The following is an 18,735-nucleotide window of genomic DNA, read 5'->3' as shown; positions in this document are numbered from 1 at the left end:
CGAACTTCGACGGTTTCATATGCTTGAAAATGTCTGCCGCCTTTTCCCAGATTGTCTTACAAAACTGTCGGCGTGCAAGTAGTTCAGATTTTCGCGGGGGGTGTGTAAAATTTTGATTTGTTGCTTCTCTTGCTTGGACGCCATTTTGATAACTGAAGAGCAAGTGTCTAAAAAAATAGAGGCACCATTCTGCATGTACACAGCTACAAAATGAGGGGTGTTCAGGTTTTTGGTCGATTAAAAGAAATGCGTCAAGTTAAAGTCATCCAAATTTTGATCGTAACACCCTTTAGTAACATTGCAAGGTTTATGGAGGCTTTACACAATTCTTCAAGTCCAAATCAAGACTATGATAAAACCAAAATAGTTACTTGTGTAATTTCCTTCAAATTCCACTACCTTATTTGCTTCACCTTGGCAATGTGCAGACTGTCGAAATTACTAATCCTTCTCTCTTTTCGATACGCTAGATGAACATATCGATAGGCAATGAGCATAGAATCAAATCCACACAACGATGAATGTTATGCTCCCATATGCTCCGTTGTAAACAAACTTGCCTTTACGTAGTTTTCCCAGTAAACAACTGGAAAATCATTCCTTCCACACCACGTTGTATTGTTTTGGTTCATCCAGTCAACCGGCAACCCGAAGCATTCCCGCCTTACGGATTCGTGGCTTTCCAACGTCTGCGCATTTCCTGCCGCTCTGTAGCTAAATGCACCAAACAGAAGCGGCTGCCGTAAAAATGAACTCATTTGTTTACAAACGAATCGCGTTTTCCCATTTTTCCCGAGCCTCATCACTCTGACCAGCTGATTTTCCAACACAAACCCGAACCAGTCGTCGAGAAAGGTTGGTTCGGTTCGGACGCGTTTTCCGTTGCTCTCTTTCGAACGTGGTGGGAAATTCTGCCTTTTGAAAGGAAGACAACAGATTGATTGGCAGTGAAAAATTCTTGTGTAATTAAACGTGACTCCGGAACTCGCGGAATGCAACGCACTTCTTCTATGGGTTGACAACGTGTGTGACTTGGTTGTTGTTAGGTTGGAAAATTGTTTGCATTCGTTGTGCTGTGCTAACTGGCATTTACTGCCGTAAAGATACCGGATCACGCAATAGTAAATCGGTGTGGGATGCGATTCTCCTGGGATACCCATCGTGGCATGGGTGCACTTGCAGCCGCACTCACCCCTATTTGTGCATCTACTGCAGGTGGATGTTGCCGGCTTAAGCACCGGGCTGTTATTGTTGGCGGTGAAATTAAAATGTATATTAATTAAAAATGATTGTTAGCGGTGCAACAGGGCAGCGGTGGCGGTGGCATTCGTTGGAGCCAAACTGCGTAGTGGAGTGCGATGAGTGCGGGCATGGAGCACATCAGAATCATATTGCCGACCGGGTAGCGTTAGCTACAAAGCGAGAAAGTCAATTCGCGAACTCGAATATTGACTTATTTATTATTTACATATATTTTGCGGTGCAGGTACTACGGATGCAGGACCTTTGGGACTGTTCATAAACTACGTAGACCGGTTTTGAAAGGATTTAGACCACCCCCTTCTCCTGTGTAGACAATCGTCCTTACAATTTTTTTTTTTAATTAGTATGGACCACCGACATTTGACAAACCCCCTCCCCCCTAAAGTGTCCACATCGTTTATGAACAGCCTCCTGGCACGTCGTCCACCGTCACTATCGGAGTAATGTGATGTTGCTGCTCTAGTGGAGTGTGAATGAGTTAATTTGAAAGTGTTCCTACTGAAGTCGTACTGAATATTGGAAAAGCTTATTTGACGAAGCGATGTTGAAGTTCAGTGGAATTTAATTATTTTAAAAATAGAACCATAATTTTAAGCTTACCTTGATTACCGCACCGTAAAATGTTCAAATATTTATTTACAGATTTAATATTATAAACAATGCTGGTAAACCAAAACCGGCATTATCCTCGGATTTTAGATGCTGTGATACCGATCAAAACTGTTGTACCCGAGCACACTGAAAATGTATTTTCGTTATATCTCTGAAAACTGTTTCGTAAAAACTAAAAACTGAATATCCAGGGTTGCTTCCACTCACTTGCTATAAAAATTTGTTTTCCTGAATTATGAAATTATTAGATGATGTAACAATTTGTTGTACTTGTAGTAACTAGAAGAGGGTGTTAAAGTGTGTGTTTGACTCATACAATCTGTCAATTTCGCTTGCAGAGCGTCACAATCAGCGATCGTATGATTCGTGAGCGTTCACTCAGAATGAGCGCTCACGAATCGTAAAATCGCTGATTGCGACGCACTGAAAGCAATATTGACAGGTTTTATGTGTCAAACACATACTTTAACACCCACTTCTTGTAGCTTACAAGTACTAATTTTAGAATAAGAATGTGACATAAGAGAAATTTAAAAAAAATCTGCTTTCCAGCTGCACCGATTCTCAATCTGAAGTACCCGTCTCTCTTATTTGAGTAGCTATATTTGAAATAGTATTTGAGCAAACACACTTTTTCTGTACAAGTTCATTATAATATTCACTCTTATTCCCTATTGGTTTCGAAACGGATTTGTCACAAACATTTTTATTGAAAATTGGTTTCGATCAAAATAAGGTAGGTAGGTAATACATAAATAGATAGAGGGCCTTATTACGGGTGTCACTACACGGTGATAATGAAGTGATACTCAGAATAAGAGCCGTGATTGCCGTACAAATCAAATGAGAATCACTTCACCGTGACGACAAGTGACAAGTTTTCACCGTGAAGTGACATCCGTAATAGATAAGTGATTAATTTGAATCCATTGATCAAATTCAGTATTAGGCAAACATGTGAAAGACCGTGACATGTGTCAAAGCCAAGGCGTAAGTCACTCAGCCTATTGTGCCGAAATTATAGGGCCTTATTACGGGTGTCACTACACGGTGATAAGCAAGTGATACTCATAATGGGGCTTATTACGGATGTCACTTCACGGTGAAAACTTGTCACTTGTCGTCACGGTGAAGTGATTCCAATTTGATTTGTACGGCAATCACGGCTCTTATTCCGATTATCACTTACTTATCACCGTGTAGTGACACCCGTAATAAGGCCCAATAAGAGCCGTGATTACCGTACATCCGTAATAAGCCCCATATTCTACACAACTTGGGCAAATCCATCGGCACATTTTCGGCACACCTTCGGCACAATCTCGTAGGCATTAGATTGTTGTAAATAAAATGGGAGCACTGCTGGACAACTGTCATTTAAGTTGTTCAGAACATTACATGCTGTTTGACTGTATGTTCAGGAACATCTTCTAATTAAATATATCATAGGAACTCAGACCAGCAGTTCACTTATAGATCTAAATACGAAATGTAGGTTCTAGAGTGGACTCAAGAGGAAGAGGCAGTTAATCAGACCTCATTAGTACCCTTAATTCAAATAATGCCAACTCACACAAAACAAACTAAAGAAGTCTATTCATCACCCTCTATAGTTGGTCTCCAGCAATGCTCCCCACCGGTTCCAACTATTTCCGGCCGAAAGGCTACGTTTCTGGTCTGTCTTTGAGGGCATTATAAAACACTAAACCATAGGACTTTTATTACCCTATAGATCACAAAACACAGAAATTTTGTACACCCGCCACTTCCCGCGTCATCCTCAATCCGATAAATCCTTGCGATTTCAAACCAAAAGGTCAAGGTGTCAGAATACCGGGTTGCCGGGATGGGTATTTTTTTACAAACAATCGCAGCTTGCTCTATGACCGGCACAATCGGCATACTTGCGGCACACTGACAAAAAAGATAACCCAAGATTGGTGTGCGGAGTGACCTACTTCTTGGTCAAAGCTCATTTGCATTAGCTTCACAAAGCTGAAGTTCAATTTTGTATTAACAGAGTTTTCTTAAACTTACTGTTAGTGGAACGAGGACCGATTACTCGTGGCATGCTCGAGGTTAGGGGTAACAATGGGGTAAAAAGGTGGAAGTTCTCGGGGTTTCACTGAAGTCCCAATACAGGTCTGCATAGTTGACGTCCTGCCGTTTCCAAATTGACTCTGTCATCGTCATCATGTCCTCTTCCAATTGTGATGTAGCTTCAGACTTCAAGAGCGCTATGGTTAGCCTACCTGGAATTGTCAGTACGTCCAGCACCTTTTCACCTTTACAGGGAAATCACCAAAGCCCCGTTGGATGATGACTGCAAATAAAATATTTTATATAAAATGAATAACAGCAATAGTCAATTAAATGATATTCAAATCATCAAACTAGCTATTTTATCGTATCAGTATGAGTACAGTGAATAAATAGATATTTTACATACCGTACACGAGACAAACTCTTCGGTAGACATTTTGCAAAATTCACGTGTAATGTTTGACATCGACATAAAAAACAATTGCACTAGAAACCGATGTTGCAGCCAAGACTTACTATGACCAAAATAACGTCAAAATAAAAATATTTGAAAATACCGTAAAACGTAAAGTATATTCTAAATATTTTTTAAAGAAATGAAGTTTGTTTCAAATTTTATATTTTTAAAACAAGTACTGAGGATCCAAGAGTTTATTCTTTAGTAATTTGTTTAATGGAAATTGAAATATTTGCACATTTTTTTTTAGTTTTGTGGCCGAACTTCAGTATTTTGATTTTAGGCTACTTTGATAGTGCTCGATGAATGTAGAAGAACATGAGTGAAATTCAAACAAATTAGTTTTTTTTTTCCTTTGGTTTGTTTTTTTCCGTCGATCTTGTTTTCCGTGCTGAGCACCAATGCTACCGACGTGCCAGGAAGGCAACTCCCACACCTGGACCCTACCTATCGACCCATCAACTCATGAACCGGCGACCAACGGCTTTACTTCCCATCCGAAGGAAGGCGTGATCAGAGATGTTATGCCTCAGAACATCCCGGCGGCGCCGACTGGGATTGAACCCAGGCCTGCTGGGGTGAGAGGTAAAACAACAAACAAATTAGTTCTTTCAATATGAAACTTTGAATGAGTATATAATCAGAAAACATCATAAGGAAAGAGAATACAATATTGAATTTGTGATGACTATATCGGAAATACATTTCATAAGTGATGGTTTTAGTGCTTTTTCAAACAAACCAAAAAACACAAAAATTGTTTTTAAATATCTTTGTAAAATATGTAACACATACTTTATAAAAACTACACACGATATCTAAGGAAATACCCTTAGCTACAATACGGAGCCAATGTTACTAATTTGAAAAAAGCGCATCGAGTAAATTTAATATTTATATTATACTATCAAAGCTACCCGCGTTAACAAAGATACCCCGCACAGCAAAAAAATAATTTTGATATCACGTCAAAGTGGATGCACTACAATCATGTCGAAAATATGGTGTAATATTACTTGCTAAAAAGGACAAAATTATCATTAATACAATGCATGAACTGACATTACGCTGCTTTTACTGCATTTGTTTATTTATGTGATCATAAAAATTACATGAAATTTTCGACATGATTGTAGTGCATCCACTTTGATGTGATATCAAAATTATTTTTTTGCTGTGCGTTACGGTACTTAAAAACACATAAGAGGGATTTAACAATACTTAATGAGTTTTGGAACTAAAGTTTACAGTGGGATGCCCCTACACAGCAAAAAATAAATTGTATAGTACATCCAAGAGGATCCACTTCAACCACGCGAAAATCTCATATAATTTATATGACCACAAAAATGATCAAATGCAGTAAAAGCAGCGAAATGTCTGTTCATGCACTGTTTTAATGATAATTTTGTCCTCTTTGGCAAGTAATATTACACCATATTTTTGACACGATTGAAGTGCATCCACTTTGATGTGAAATTAAAATTAATTTTTTGCAGTGTAGTACAAATCAATTTCGTTGCAGAAAACAACGAATAAATTCGTAGAACAAATGAGCAATTTCGTTATATAAACGAAATTTTATTTTGAGTGTGCGTCCAAACTTTTCTTGTCACTTCAAGACCAACAATTGAAATGGCCTCAACTCCATTTTGTAAACAAAACTTGTAAGGCCATTTTCTCACGAAACGAAACCTGCAAAAAAATTTCAATATTACATCCAAGATTTATCGAAAATCTCGAAATTAGTCGAAAATCTCATGTAATTTTTATGGCCACAAAAATAAACAAATGCAGTAAAAGCAGCGTAATGTCAGTTCACGCACTGTATTTATGATAATTTTGTTCTTTTTGGCAAGTAACATTGCAACATATTTTTGACACGATTGAAGTGCATCCACATTGATGTGATATCAAAATTGTTTTTTTGCTGTGTAAAGCACAATCTGTTAGTTTTGTTGGCTTGCGTTGCGTTGTTATTTACAAAATGGAGTTGAGGCCTTTTCAATTGGTAGTCTTTACTTTGTACCCCACAACTTACGAAGATTAATACGATGACTAATGGAGCACGTACGGATGCGATGGACGGCAAACAAATGACAGCATCGACGCAGCGCAGGTTGCTATGATTTTCATCCAAAAATAAGTTAAAATACCTAACATGGCAGTTGAGTACTTTTAACTGAAAATTTAGTTCTTTTTTACTTTGAATTGCAGCGTGTTATATAATCGATAATGCAAAATATTAAGTTTTGAGCTGAACAATCTAGTATACTCTAGTATTACTCAATAGATTGTCGTGAACCGACGCAATCCACAAAAGCCGGCACTACACATGCCACACTACACGCAGCGTTACCTACAACATATTTTATATCTACAACATCTTTTATACCCCGTGGCTTATATCATGTAATATAAGCTGTCTTGCAATGAGCACTCATTCATCTAGTTTTCACTGGAATTCCTATGTATGAGTGCTCAGGGGGGGAGGGGAACCACTGTGCATCGGCTGCGCCATTGTCGTGAACAGACGCAATCCAAAAAACGCTTCCATCACACACTACATAGCCACTAAACATGCAACACAACACGCAGCGTTACCTACAACATCTTTTACAAGACTCACTCAACCGAACCATGCACAAGGAGAAGCACTCAACCCAGAGCCTCACTCGTTTAAGCAAGCATGTGTGCGTGTGTGTGTGTGTAAGTGCACGTTTATTTACATCATACTACACGCTGATTTGATTTCACTCAAGTTTAGAGCAGATCGAGTAGATCAAGTTATCCTGATGAATGTGGGCGTCTTAGTGGAAGTGGCGTCTCGTGAGAAAATTCACTAGTTGTGCACCTATTTTATTTATATTTTGTCTGTAACAGTAGAAGCCAATTTTGATGCAGAATAAAAAAAACGGGATGCAAATCTTTCGACGGGGGTACCTGTATAAAAAATACATGAAATGATGATGATGGGAAACAGTTCTGCTACCAGTTTCGCTTACTCTTGCATAGAAACATTGATTTTCTTTTTAAGTCTCATGTTTATGATATTTGTAGTAGCGTAGAGTTGACACCAATTGCAATTTCCTCGAAATGCTCCACTTCCCACGTAATTTCCTCGAGCATGACACAACCAACAATTTCCACTTGTCCATTTTCGGCAAAGTTCTGCGTTATGATTTTACCATTTCTTTTACATGTCGTTTTCAAGTTGTCCAACTTTGGCCGTGGGACGTCCATTCTCGCAATAAGCATTTTTTCCTTCATGGATCTTCTGGCATATGGTCTTTTCAGGAGGTCATCAACAATATCCTGTTCCATGATTCCTATTTATGCGCTGAGGCTACTGAATAAAATGCAGCCAGGTAGTGAGAAAATTTAAAAATTTAAAAATTCGATGTGTGCGTGTATGTAGGTATACAACGAATGACGGCTCTCCAAGATTCAATCAATTCAGAGAGAAACTCAAATGCGACGTTGCCTATACGTGCCAATTTATTCTCTTCTCTTTAAACTGTGCAAAGATAGAAGTGCACAAAATAAACACTAACACATCGGCAATTATGCTTACGGGACTTCAATACATATACAACTGATCTGGTTGTAAATACGAGCGTTTCTGGTGCACAAGCAAAAGTGCTCAGACTGGGAGAACTAAGCATGCGGTGGCTTTGGTAGAACGAAGGCATATTTTCCTTGCGTGTTTTGTGTCGCATATTCGTCACACCATAGAAGCCCAAAATGAGTTGTCTGCACGAGGTAAAATCCCAGCGTACCCGTACGTGAAAACAAGCTCGCTATACATCGCTTCTGTGTTTACTTACTTTTCTTTCAGTGGCGGGTAAAACGGAGGTTGAGCAGCGATGTGGTAAGCAATTCAGCTACTATCCAGTGATGTGGTGGACAATTCAGTTACTATCCATATGAAACCAACAAATAGGGGGGACAAAAATGGTTTTGATTGAGCATTAAATTTTTGTCTCTTAAATTTTATGAAATATAAATTTTACTTTTTGAAAATTCGAGACTGTGCGGTGCACGAGGTGCACATATGGACGAGACGCCACTGGGAATAGCTGTTTAAAGAGAGAGAGAAGGATTAGTAATTTCCATTTAAATTCACTACCTTATTTATTTATCCTTGACAGATACGCGTATTTCGTCTACAATGTGTGTCGGGATTTTCTGATGCATAAAATCTCTGATCACGCCTTCCTTGGGAAGGGAAGTAAAGCCGTTAGTCCCCGGTTCATGAGTTGATGGGTCGATAGGTAGTGTCCATGTGTGAGATCTGCCTCCCTGGCGTCGGTAGCATTGGTGCTCAGCACGGAAAACAAGATCGACGGATAACAAATCAAGGAAAAAAAAGTGTTGAAAATCTCGGAACATTATTACGTCTGGTTAAAATTTATGTAAGTCTGGGTAAGCTGGAGACCATTCAGCCTAGTGACCATTGAGCATAATGATGTTCAGCTCAGTGGTCGGACACCGTTTCATGTTTTATTAAATTTATGTCGATACATAGTTTGTTACAGTTCCCCGGTAGCGGTAGAGCAGAACTATCATAGGGCGGACCAATCATAAACACTTAGGGCAATGTGCACCAACAAATCAAACAAAGTCATGAGAACATAACTTGTCAACAAACGTGTATTCTCATTGCCCACATATTCTCCCCTCCTACCCGAGCAAAGTCGGTTAACAAAATGCAAGCAAATCGATATTAAAGTTTGCAGTTACTATCATAATGAAAACTTTCAATTGTCGCGACAGAAGTCTCATATCATATTGTGCTTTCATTATGCAGCCAAGAACTTTTAAATGAAAGCAACTTAACTTCAAATTCTGCTGTTAACGTCTTGTTGAAAGTTTAATATAAGTTCATCTGTCGTGTTGAACTAACAATTATTGTTAATTCGTTTTGTTTAACACATTTTAGGTCATTTGTGACTTGTCCGGGTGAGATTTGAACTCAAGTCTTTTAGCGTGAGAAGCATGGATGCAAACAATTTAAACCAGACCCGTATTCAGTTAAATATTATGAATGCAAAATCAGTAATCTAATTGATTTCATTGAAAGCAGGATCAGTTTTCCTTTTGATTCAACAATGTAAAATTTTGCTCTCAAGTCAACCAAAATGAGATCAACTGGAGTATTCAAAATAAGTTACATCATAACAGCACATTTTGATTTCAATTTGATCTCCAGCTTTGCTCCTCTCTCTCTCTCTCTCTCTCTCTCTCTCTCTCTCTCTCTCTCTCTCTCTCTCTCTCTCTCTCTCTCTCTCTCCTCTCTCTCTCTCTCTCTCTCTCTCTCTCTCTCTCTCTCTCTCTCTCTCTCTCTCTCTCTCTCTCTCTCTCTCTCTCTCTCTCTCTCTCTCTCTCTCTCTCTCTCTCTCTCTCTCTCTCTCTCTCTCTCTCTCTCTCTCTCTCTCTCTCTCTCTCTCTCTCTCTCTCTCTCTCTCTCTCTCTCTCTCTCTCTCTCTCTCTCTCTCTCTCTCTCTCTCTCTCTCTCTCTCTCTCTCTCTCTCTCTCTCTCTCTCTCTCTCTCTCTCTCTCTCTCTCTCTCTCTCTCTCTCTCTCTCTCTCTCTCTCTCTCTCTCTCTCTCTCTCTCTCTCTCTCTCTCTCTCTCTCTCTCTCTCTCTCCCTCTCTCTCTCTCTCTCTCTCTCTCTCTCTCTCTCTCTCTTCTTCTCTCTCTCTTTCTCTCTCTCTCTCTCTCTCTCTCTCTCTCTCTCTCTCTCTCTCGCCCTCAAAAGGCTTTCTATTAACATCGACAGAGACAATACTTGTGCCGTGGAACTCACTCTCGGATCGGTACGCTTCTTTCTCCTTCCAATTCAGTCGTTTTCCGAGCGGTCCGTGTACCGACCGGTTCATCACTGTTACTGGCTCGAGCCGATTTGAAAAGTGCCTAATTAAAACGAAGACGTTAGAATCATCGTCCCCATCTGCAGCAAATTACCTTCGACTACGCTGAGTTCCTGACCAAGAGTCCGTTTCATGACCAGTGCGTGTGCACGTCTTCTGCGGGCGGTTTGCCGTTGGAAGTGGTTTGGCCGGCTGTTTTTTCCACCCGGCCTACTGACACCCGTCTACTTTGTCGGCACTCTGCACTCGTACCGGAACTTTTCTACCTGTTGTGCCAGATGCCACTATGGCGCACCACGTGTCAAACACGAGAGATTAGCAAGACATTTTCTTGTGTACTTACTTTTTCAAGCTGTAATATTTCAGGGCTATAAACTGGCGTACTACCCAACAAACAATGTGTGCTGATTAAAGGCTGAATAAGCAATTTTTTAGCAGAAGCAGCATATTTTTATCTGAATAAGCTCTTATTCCGCTTCCAATGTTTGTTGGGTAGTGCCAAAACTGACACACAAACCCTTAACTGTTAAACAGCACTCAATGTTTTGACGTAGCACTACGTCTGTGATTTCTATATGGGGGTACACATTTCAATAATGTTATCACCAATCGATCAGAAATATTTAAACGCATCTGTTTAATTCAAGACTTTATCATTTTTCAAAATGTCACTATTGAAAATTGCATGAATGTGCAACTGTTGCTATGGTAATAAAAATTATCAGCGATTACCTGCGAAAAGCGATTTCCCTAACACAGATTTCAAAGTTGAATTCCATCCGGTCTCAACAAACGGCCCGAAAAAAAATTACAACAAAAATACATTTTAAAACAATGTAACAATAAGACAAAAAATATTGTCTTAACAATGATGTATATTATATTTACCTTGATTTATGTTCTATAAAACAGTAAATTTCATTGTAAATGGAAAATTTTCTAAAAAAAAAAGGCGGTTTGTTAAGTATCTTAACAATGAAATTTTTGTGATTTCCCCATATATATTTTTTCAATAACATTATATATTATTGTTATTTTACTGTTGGTTGGCGAATTTATTGATTAAAAAAACAGTGTACTTTAGAGTGTATGTGTTGGCTTGACAGATCTACTTTATCGACTTTAAAAAGAAAGGGGTGGTATGTCTGTTACGAGTGAGTCCTTTTTTACTGGTTATGGATTGAGATTCGATCCGGAACTTGTGATAAATGGAGGCCAACTCTCCTGCACTCGATCTCCCTACATCACGTCTCCTTGGTGGTTGAACGTCGTTGATAAGTTAATGCATTCGACTGGAGAAAATCGCCCATGAAATATGCTTCCACCTGAGAGTTCCTTCCTGACATCTTCAAGTAGGGAGTTTTTTTATTATTATTGTATGATTATTGATTGCACGGAAAAGATCTGTATTAAGCGGGATTTAGATGAAGCAGGTGAGTTGAATTCAACTCAAACCGATCTGGTCGTAGGCGTTCAACTGACTTGGCAACGAATAGAGCAAGTCCGATATCGGTCAGATTTCTGGACGTTCATTTCGCAGTTCAAGTGAGTTGAACGCTGAATTGAACCATCTTAACCCAGCTTTAGAGAGGGTCTAGGATAAGAGACGCGGACTGGCTGGTTTTGAGCCAAACGAACTGTCAAAGCCAGAGCCATACGAGCAGCACCTATCTTGATTTCATTGGCAGTGTCGCTGACCCTCTCATAGTCTGCATGCTTCAATCAGATTTATTTTTATTGTTCGTGAAGTAACCCACAATGAAAACACACCAATATTTAATGTAACAACAATTTTTATTGTAATAGAGTTGTTCATTATTGTTCATGATCGAATCATGTTAACAATAAAATAAATGAAAAATACCATAAAAATCAACAACATTTTATTATGAACATTCATTGTACATCTAGGTAGCAGTTTTGCCGTTTTCGGAAGGGTACAACATTATAACAATAATTTTTATTGTCGACAATAAATATTAATGTTAGAGCATTGTTTCCAGTGAAAATTTCACTGTAATTTTTTTTTTCGGGGTGTTTATTCAATCACCGCGTGGTGAAGGGTGGTATTCTACAGTACACAACTAACGTACACAACTATTGATTGGAATCAGTAGCTCTTCGTAAGTCGCTGTGGGCCATCTTTGTCAAGCGCGTCATGCTAAAGAGTACAAATAGAGAGAACCCTGCTCAAATTCCTATTCCTACACTAAACACAAGCTCTTGCTGCAGTTTTTTTTTTTTTTTCCTTTGGTTTGTTTTTTTCCGTCGATCTTGTTTTCCGTACCGACGTGCCAGGAAGGCAACTCCCACACCTGGACCCTACCTATCGACCCATCAACTCATGAACCGGGGACCAACGGCTTTACTTCCCATCCGAAGGAAGGCGTGATCAGAGATGTTATGCCTCAGAACATCCCGGCGGCGCCGACTGGTATTGAACCCAGGCCTGCTGGGGTGAGAGGTAATCACGCTTACCACTACACAACCGGCGCCGTTAAATCTTGCTGCAGTTAACAAATAAGATTTATTATATAAGATCACGTAGTCCTACATCACCATTGCGTACAACCTCATAGGGCTGTCCCTGGTAGTTTTTGAGTCCCTTATTAACATTCATTTTGTGGCTCTTATGCGACACATTTGTAGTCGAGTGTAAATGTTCCGAACTGGTCAAGACCAAGACCCTCTCTGACCTAAAGTATTTTCCAACCCATTAATCTAATATGATTCTGAAGCCCTGGCTTTGGCCTACTACAGTCCGACCGTAAAGTCGAAAGTTCCAGTATAAAGGGTTATACGGTCAAAATTTGGTCAATATCAACTTGACGTATTTCTTTCAATTTTGCATTTAAAAAACCTGAACACCCCTCATTTTGAAGGTGTGTATGTGTAGAATGTTGCTCCTATTTTGATTTTGGAATTCACTCTTCAGTTGTCAAAATGCCGTCCAAGCAAGAAGAGCAGCGTATCAAAATTTTGCTCGCGCATCGCGAAAATCCGAGCTACTCGCACGCAAAGTTGGCAAAATCGCTAAAAGTTGCTAAATCAACCGTTACAAATGTAATTAAAGTGTTTGGGGAACGTTTGTCGACAGCCAGGAAGTCTGGATCGGAGGGAAATTGAAAACCGGAAGCCGCTGAGACGACAAAGAGAGTTGCCGGTAGTTTCAAGCGAAACCCTAACCTCTCTCTCCGAGATGCCGCAAATAAGCTGGGTGTATCGTCTACAACCGTGCATCGAGCCAAAAAACGAGCAGGACTATCGACTTACAAGAAGGTAGTGACTCCAAATCGCGATGATAAACAAAATACGACGGCCAAAGCGCGATCCCGGAGGCTGTACACGACGATGCTGACGAAGTTTGACTGCGTGGTAATGGACGACGAAACCTACGTCAAAGCCGACTACAAGCAGCTTCCGGGACAGGAGTTTTATACGGCAAAAGGAAGGGGAAAGGTAGCAGATGTTTTCAAGCACATGAAACTGTCAAAGTTCGCAAAGAAATATCTGGTTGGCAAGCCATCTGTACCTGTGGCTTGAAAAGCAGCATTTTCATAGCTTCCGGGACTGTCAACCAAGAAATTTACGTGAAAGAGTGTTTGAATAAACGTCTGCTGCCTTTCCTGAAGAAACACGGTTGTTCCGTACTGTTTTGGCCGGATTTGGCATCTTGCCATTACGGTAAAAAGGCCATGGAGTGGTACGCCGCCAACAACGTGCAGGTGGTTCCCAAGGACAAGAACCCTCCCAACACGCCAGAGCTCCGCCCAATTGAGAAATACTGGGCTATTGTCAAGCGGAACCTAAAGAAGACCAAAAAAACTGCTAAGGGCGAGCAGCAGTTCAAGGCAAACTGGCTTTCTGCGGCGAAGAAGGTGGACAAGGTGGCTGTACAAAATCTGATGGCAGGGGTCAAGCGTAAGGCCCGGCAATTCGGATTTGGGAAAGCGGAAGCCTAACTGAATATTTTTCCTGAATTTTATACTAATTGAACTTGAAAAAGAAATTTAATTTGATTTTTTAAATAAACGATTTCACCGATTTACACGCGTTTTCCCTTGACCAAATTTTGACCGTATCACCCTTCATGGTACGCCACATCATCCGTTCGAAAATATCAAGGGCGCGTTGGATCTCCTCGTGGCCATAGAGGACTACCTTCTACAAAGTGACGTACAAGGCATTATGGTCCACTTTCACTTTTTTTGTATTTTCTAATTCTGCACATCAAACAGCGTTTACTGATGCAAAAAAAAACATTATTCATCATAGGAAAGTTTGTACGCCAAACGTTTCTTTGTCAATTTTAAGGAAGTACTCAAGAAGACTACTAAGTCAACACTCAACATTCATTTGGAGCACCTAACAAGTTCGGTGACCGAATACCGTGGCAGCCAAACATGCACCACCAATACCGACCAGCGTTAAAAAAAAAATACAAAGATCGCTCATTAAAAAATAAATGCGATCCAGATAAGACCTCTATGCTACACAGTTCAACCGCGTGTTCGTTTTCATAGATAACAAACATCATTACCCGGCATCGATCTATTGCGGTACCGCAGTAGAACGTAAATAATGTCACTAGTCGCTCTTTAGTCGCTAGCCAAAGTAACAGCAGTTCCGCCGTGATGATTTTTTTTTCTTTCGACGAATGCAAACAATTTCACGGCAACAAATCAAAAGCTTTCACCAGAACAACGACGAGTGATTTTAATAATTCATTAGTTCCCAGAAGCAGCACTGCCGGATAATAATGGAGAGAGGCGTCTATTAATCGGTGTGCCATCGTGAAGCACCAACCTATTTAGCTTCTAGAGAGTGCTGAAGGAATGGAAAAAAAAGTGGCAAACAAACAGAACCGAAGAAATGTACTCGAGTGAATCGTAGCCGAAAATGAATCGACGACTGTTTAATGAAATTAATTATGTATCTGTCAATGTCAATCTTTCTGCAACGAGCAGCATCCCCATTGAACAGGGCAATGGCACTGGTGGCAGTCTTGGCTACTCTAATGCTTCCAGTTGCGTCAGTTCCTGAAGTGACGACAGCCTCCACGGGTGCAGCAACGTTGGGTAAGTGTTGAGCTTGAACAATATTCCGGAATCGTTTCAGTGTGACGTGTTTTTCCGCACCAACAGAACGAAACTAGCTGTTTTTTGCTCTGGGGGAGCAAATTAAAAAAAATATATATTTTCCCCCATTTAAGTGACCGTTCTGGCAGCGAAATTAAAATAATTTTCATTTGGTTTTTTGCTTAAGCAAAACTATCCAGTCAGCTAAAACTCCTATCGTAGTCACAGAACAATGCATTTCGCATACACATTATTCAGATCATTAGAACTAGTCGCTATTAATTTGTTCGAAATTTAAATGAATTCATTTTCCATGCTGGTAATCCGCAAACACAGCACAAAGCTAAACACCATAGTTTCGGCTCCATAAATCAAAACAACCCGAACCACTCTCGCACCACCATTAAGGATGGGATTCACGCCGATGTTATCTCTTCCCACCTCGGACGTTTGCAATTAATTTAATTTTATTTATACTACGAATTATGGTTATTATTCATGGCAATACACGCATGTATGGCATCATCGCCTCGACCAAAGGATAAATTACGGACCTACTACAATGCCACACTAGGGTGGTTCAATTTGGTAGATTTCTAATAGCCCTAGAGGGTGACCTCTAAACCTTCATCAATCTTTACCATTTTTGCACAGACTCATATTTCGGGGTAATGAATCAAACTGTAGCGTGGCCTATAAGAAATCTAACACCTTTTTCCATAATGTACCACCCTATGCCATTCGTTCCTGGTTTACGACGAACGAAGCTTACCACCTCTCCCATATTTCCCATTACCTTTGATTGCACTTTTCCCGCACATCCCACCTCACCCCCGCAACGTCCCCCTTAAGTATGGGAAATCGAGTTTATAGGTACCTAACGTACATGATTTTTCACAGCACCTCACCAGAATACATGTTACCCACCATCATTGCACATATCCTCTGACAGCCCCAAGCCTCATGTGGAAAACCCATTGACAGGCGCCATCAGCCGTTGGTCCCAGGTCGTCGCCTGTCGTGATGAAAAACATGATAATAAATTTATTCAAATTAACATTTACCGGTTAAAATACCTTTTTTTCTGTTGTTGGAAGGCTGGTTGGTTGCATGCAAAATGATGTTGTTGCACTGGAAAAGTGACGGTACTTACGAGGCATTCATTCTGCGGGAGGCTAACGGCGGGTGGTGATGACATTGTTTGGATAATGCACGTGTCATTTTAAGAAGGAAAAAAGACATTCAATGCAGCAGCGGGAAAGTGGTGATGATCCTTTTTGAATTTAACAACCTTGCTCGTGATTGCCTACAACGCTTGAAAATGTCAAAGTCCAATTAAAGAAACACACACATGTAACCATACACTTTCCAATACAACAGGTAATTATAATCCCTGGCTCATTCCACTCTATGATTATCAATAATGTATGGTCAACCGTAATCGGATGCCCACAGCTTTACAACCGTGATTCTCAATTCCATACATCCTCGTAGGTTGGGATGTAATAAAAATTATAAAATAAAAATTAAGGAGAATTCTTTTTTTTTTTTAATTTGCATAAATTAGTGAACATTTACGAAAACTGTTAACTCACGCCATATTTTTTTAGATACACAAATACATCTGCCAAATACATGCCTTCGCAATGCATAAGCATGAGCATGATTGACCGCCCACAGTTGCCACTCCGTTATTGCCAGATCGGCTTCAGCTACACAGAGAACCAACGGATGATGATATTTACTTGGGACCAGTGCTGATAAATATCATTCCTTCTACCTACCAACTACCTGCATGAATCTGAATATTGAAATAACAACATTCTCTTGATCAAGGCAACCTATGAGTATCGTATTTAACATTTCTAGAGTACCATTTGAAATGGGCCTATGTCCATAACGAAAACAAAACAGAAAATGAATTTTAAATTTTGATCGCCACTATTCAATTCTTCTTCTTTCCTTTATTTAACGTCGGTCTCTGTTCCGCAACTAGTGCCAATCACCGACGGACATCGATTGCCATCCATTGACGGCAATCGAATGTGCAGGAAGGCAGCTTCCACACCTGCGTAGGATATCGCACCCATTCAACACACATGGGCCGGGACCAACGGCTTTACTTCCCTTCCGAAGGAAGACGTGACCAGAGATTTTTATGCCTCAGAAAAATCCCACCGACCTCGGCTGGTGATTGAACCCAGACCCATCGGGGTGTTAGAAAGCAGTTACGCTTACCACTACACCACCGGCGCCGGCGGCTATTCAATTCATATTTAAGAAAATTGAAGTATTTTTGGCATTTATATTGTTCACAACAACAATAGTAACTGTATCTCAGTATACAACATCCAAAATATGCGAAAAGCTTTCGATAACAATATAATTTCATAAATTAATAAGCCTTTTTTGTGAATCTTTCAATGGATAGGCCCTTTTTGTTAAGCCGTTGTGCTTGTCATCAGAAATGGTAGGCCCTCTGCTAAGCCTTTTTGCAACGTTAAATAAATTTAAAACAAATCATCGGCCCTGCCTCAAGCAGTAGGGCCTAGCTTTGGTTTGAAATTTTTCAATCATCGGCCCTTCTACGTCACTAGGCTTATCAATGAAATGAAATAAATTAATGGTTGGCCGTTTTAGCGTGCGGGCCTATTAATGAATCGAAAAATTTTGTTGATCGGCCGTTTCGAAAATCGAGTTATTTTTAACGATTTTTCTCGATTATGCGGAACTTTCCTACACGATTAGTAGCTATCAAGCGGTGCTAAAGAATGGTATCAAAACCCGATTTGTTTACGTTTTGGACATAGGCCCTTTTCAAATGTTACTCGAGATTTGTTTTTCTTCATTCGTGGCTGGATGTTCATTATCGTTGTTGTCAATATTAATATTCGTCTTCATCTTGGTGGGGATGATTTTGAGGATCAAATCAAACATGATTATTTTCATTTTATTCAAAATATAGCGCTGGAGAACGTGTCGTGTTAGTTTTTACACAGTTCGAAAAAGTAGTGTAAATTTCTGTTCAATATGATGCACATTAATGGAGCGTTACATATCATGAAAGTTTACATTATAAATCATGTAAAGTTCTGAGACATTTCATGCAATGTAGCAAATATTGTATACAAAAGTGCATCTTTGTAAACAACATTGTTTACAAGTTGCTCGGTTGCATGAAATTAAATACAAGTTTACGTGAATGAATGTTTACATTAATTAAAATTCAGAATTTTTATCTGTGTTCACACCAGTGTTCGGAAAAACTCAAAAACTCAAATCTCATGCATGCGTTTATGTGCCTATGAGTTTTGCCTTCCAAAATGTAACGTCGCAAAAATCGCTGATGAGTTTTCAGGTTCAAAAATTCATGTCTGTATATGTTGGCGCTTATAATTGTTATTACTAT

The 18,735-nt window shown here is 39.7% G+C and overlaps 1 protein-coding gene across 2 annotated transcripts in view; it reads left to right on the top strand.

Moving 5' to 3' along the window:
* Window positions 1-878: 878 nt before the first annotated feature.
* LOC135704042 (beta-1,3-glucosyltransferase) overlaps window positions 879-18,735 on the top strand; it is a 101,823-nt gene continuing 83,966 nt past the window's right edge. Inside the window, exons 1-2 of one of the 2 annotated variants that reach the window (XM_065225457.1) lie at window positions 879-1,023; window positions 14,980-15,326. In XM_065225457.1, the coding sequence (XP_065081529.1) occupies window positions 15,167-15,326 (160 nt within the window). In that variant the 5' untranslated portion in view covers window positions 879-1,023; window positions 14,980-15,166. The remainder of the gene's footprint in view (window positions 1,024-14,979; window positions 15,327-18,735) is intronic. The other variant, XM_065225458.1, reaches the window with a different exon arrangement.

The sequence above is a fragment of the Ochlerotatus camptorhynchus genome, unplaced genomic scaffold (assembly GCF_037179485.1).
Source record: "Ochlerotatus camptorhynchus isolate MF236.1 unplaced genomic scaffold, CSIRO-AGI_Acam_v1.1 ptg000229l, whole genome shotgun sequence".
NCBI classification, from domain to species: Eukaryota; Metazoa; Arthropoda; class Insecta; order Diptera; family Culicidae; genus Ochlerotatus; species Ochlerotatus camptorhynchus.
This window is presented reverse-complemented; position numbering and strand designations above follow the sequence as displayed.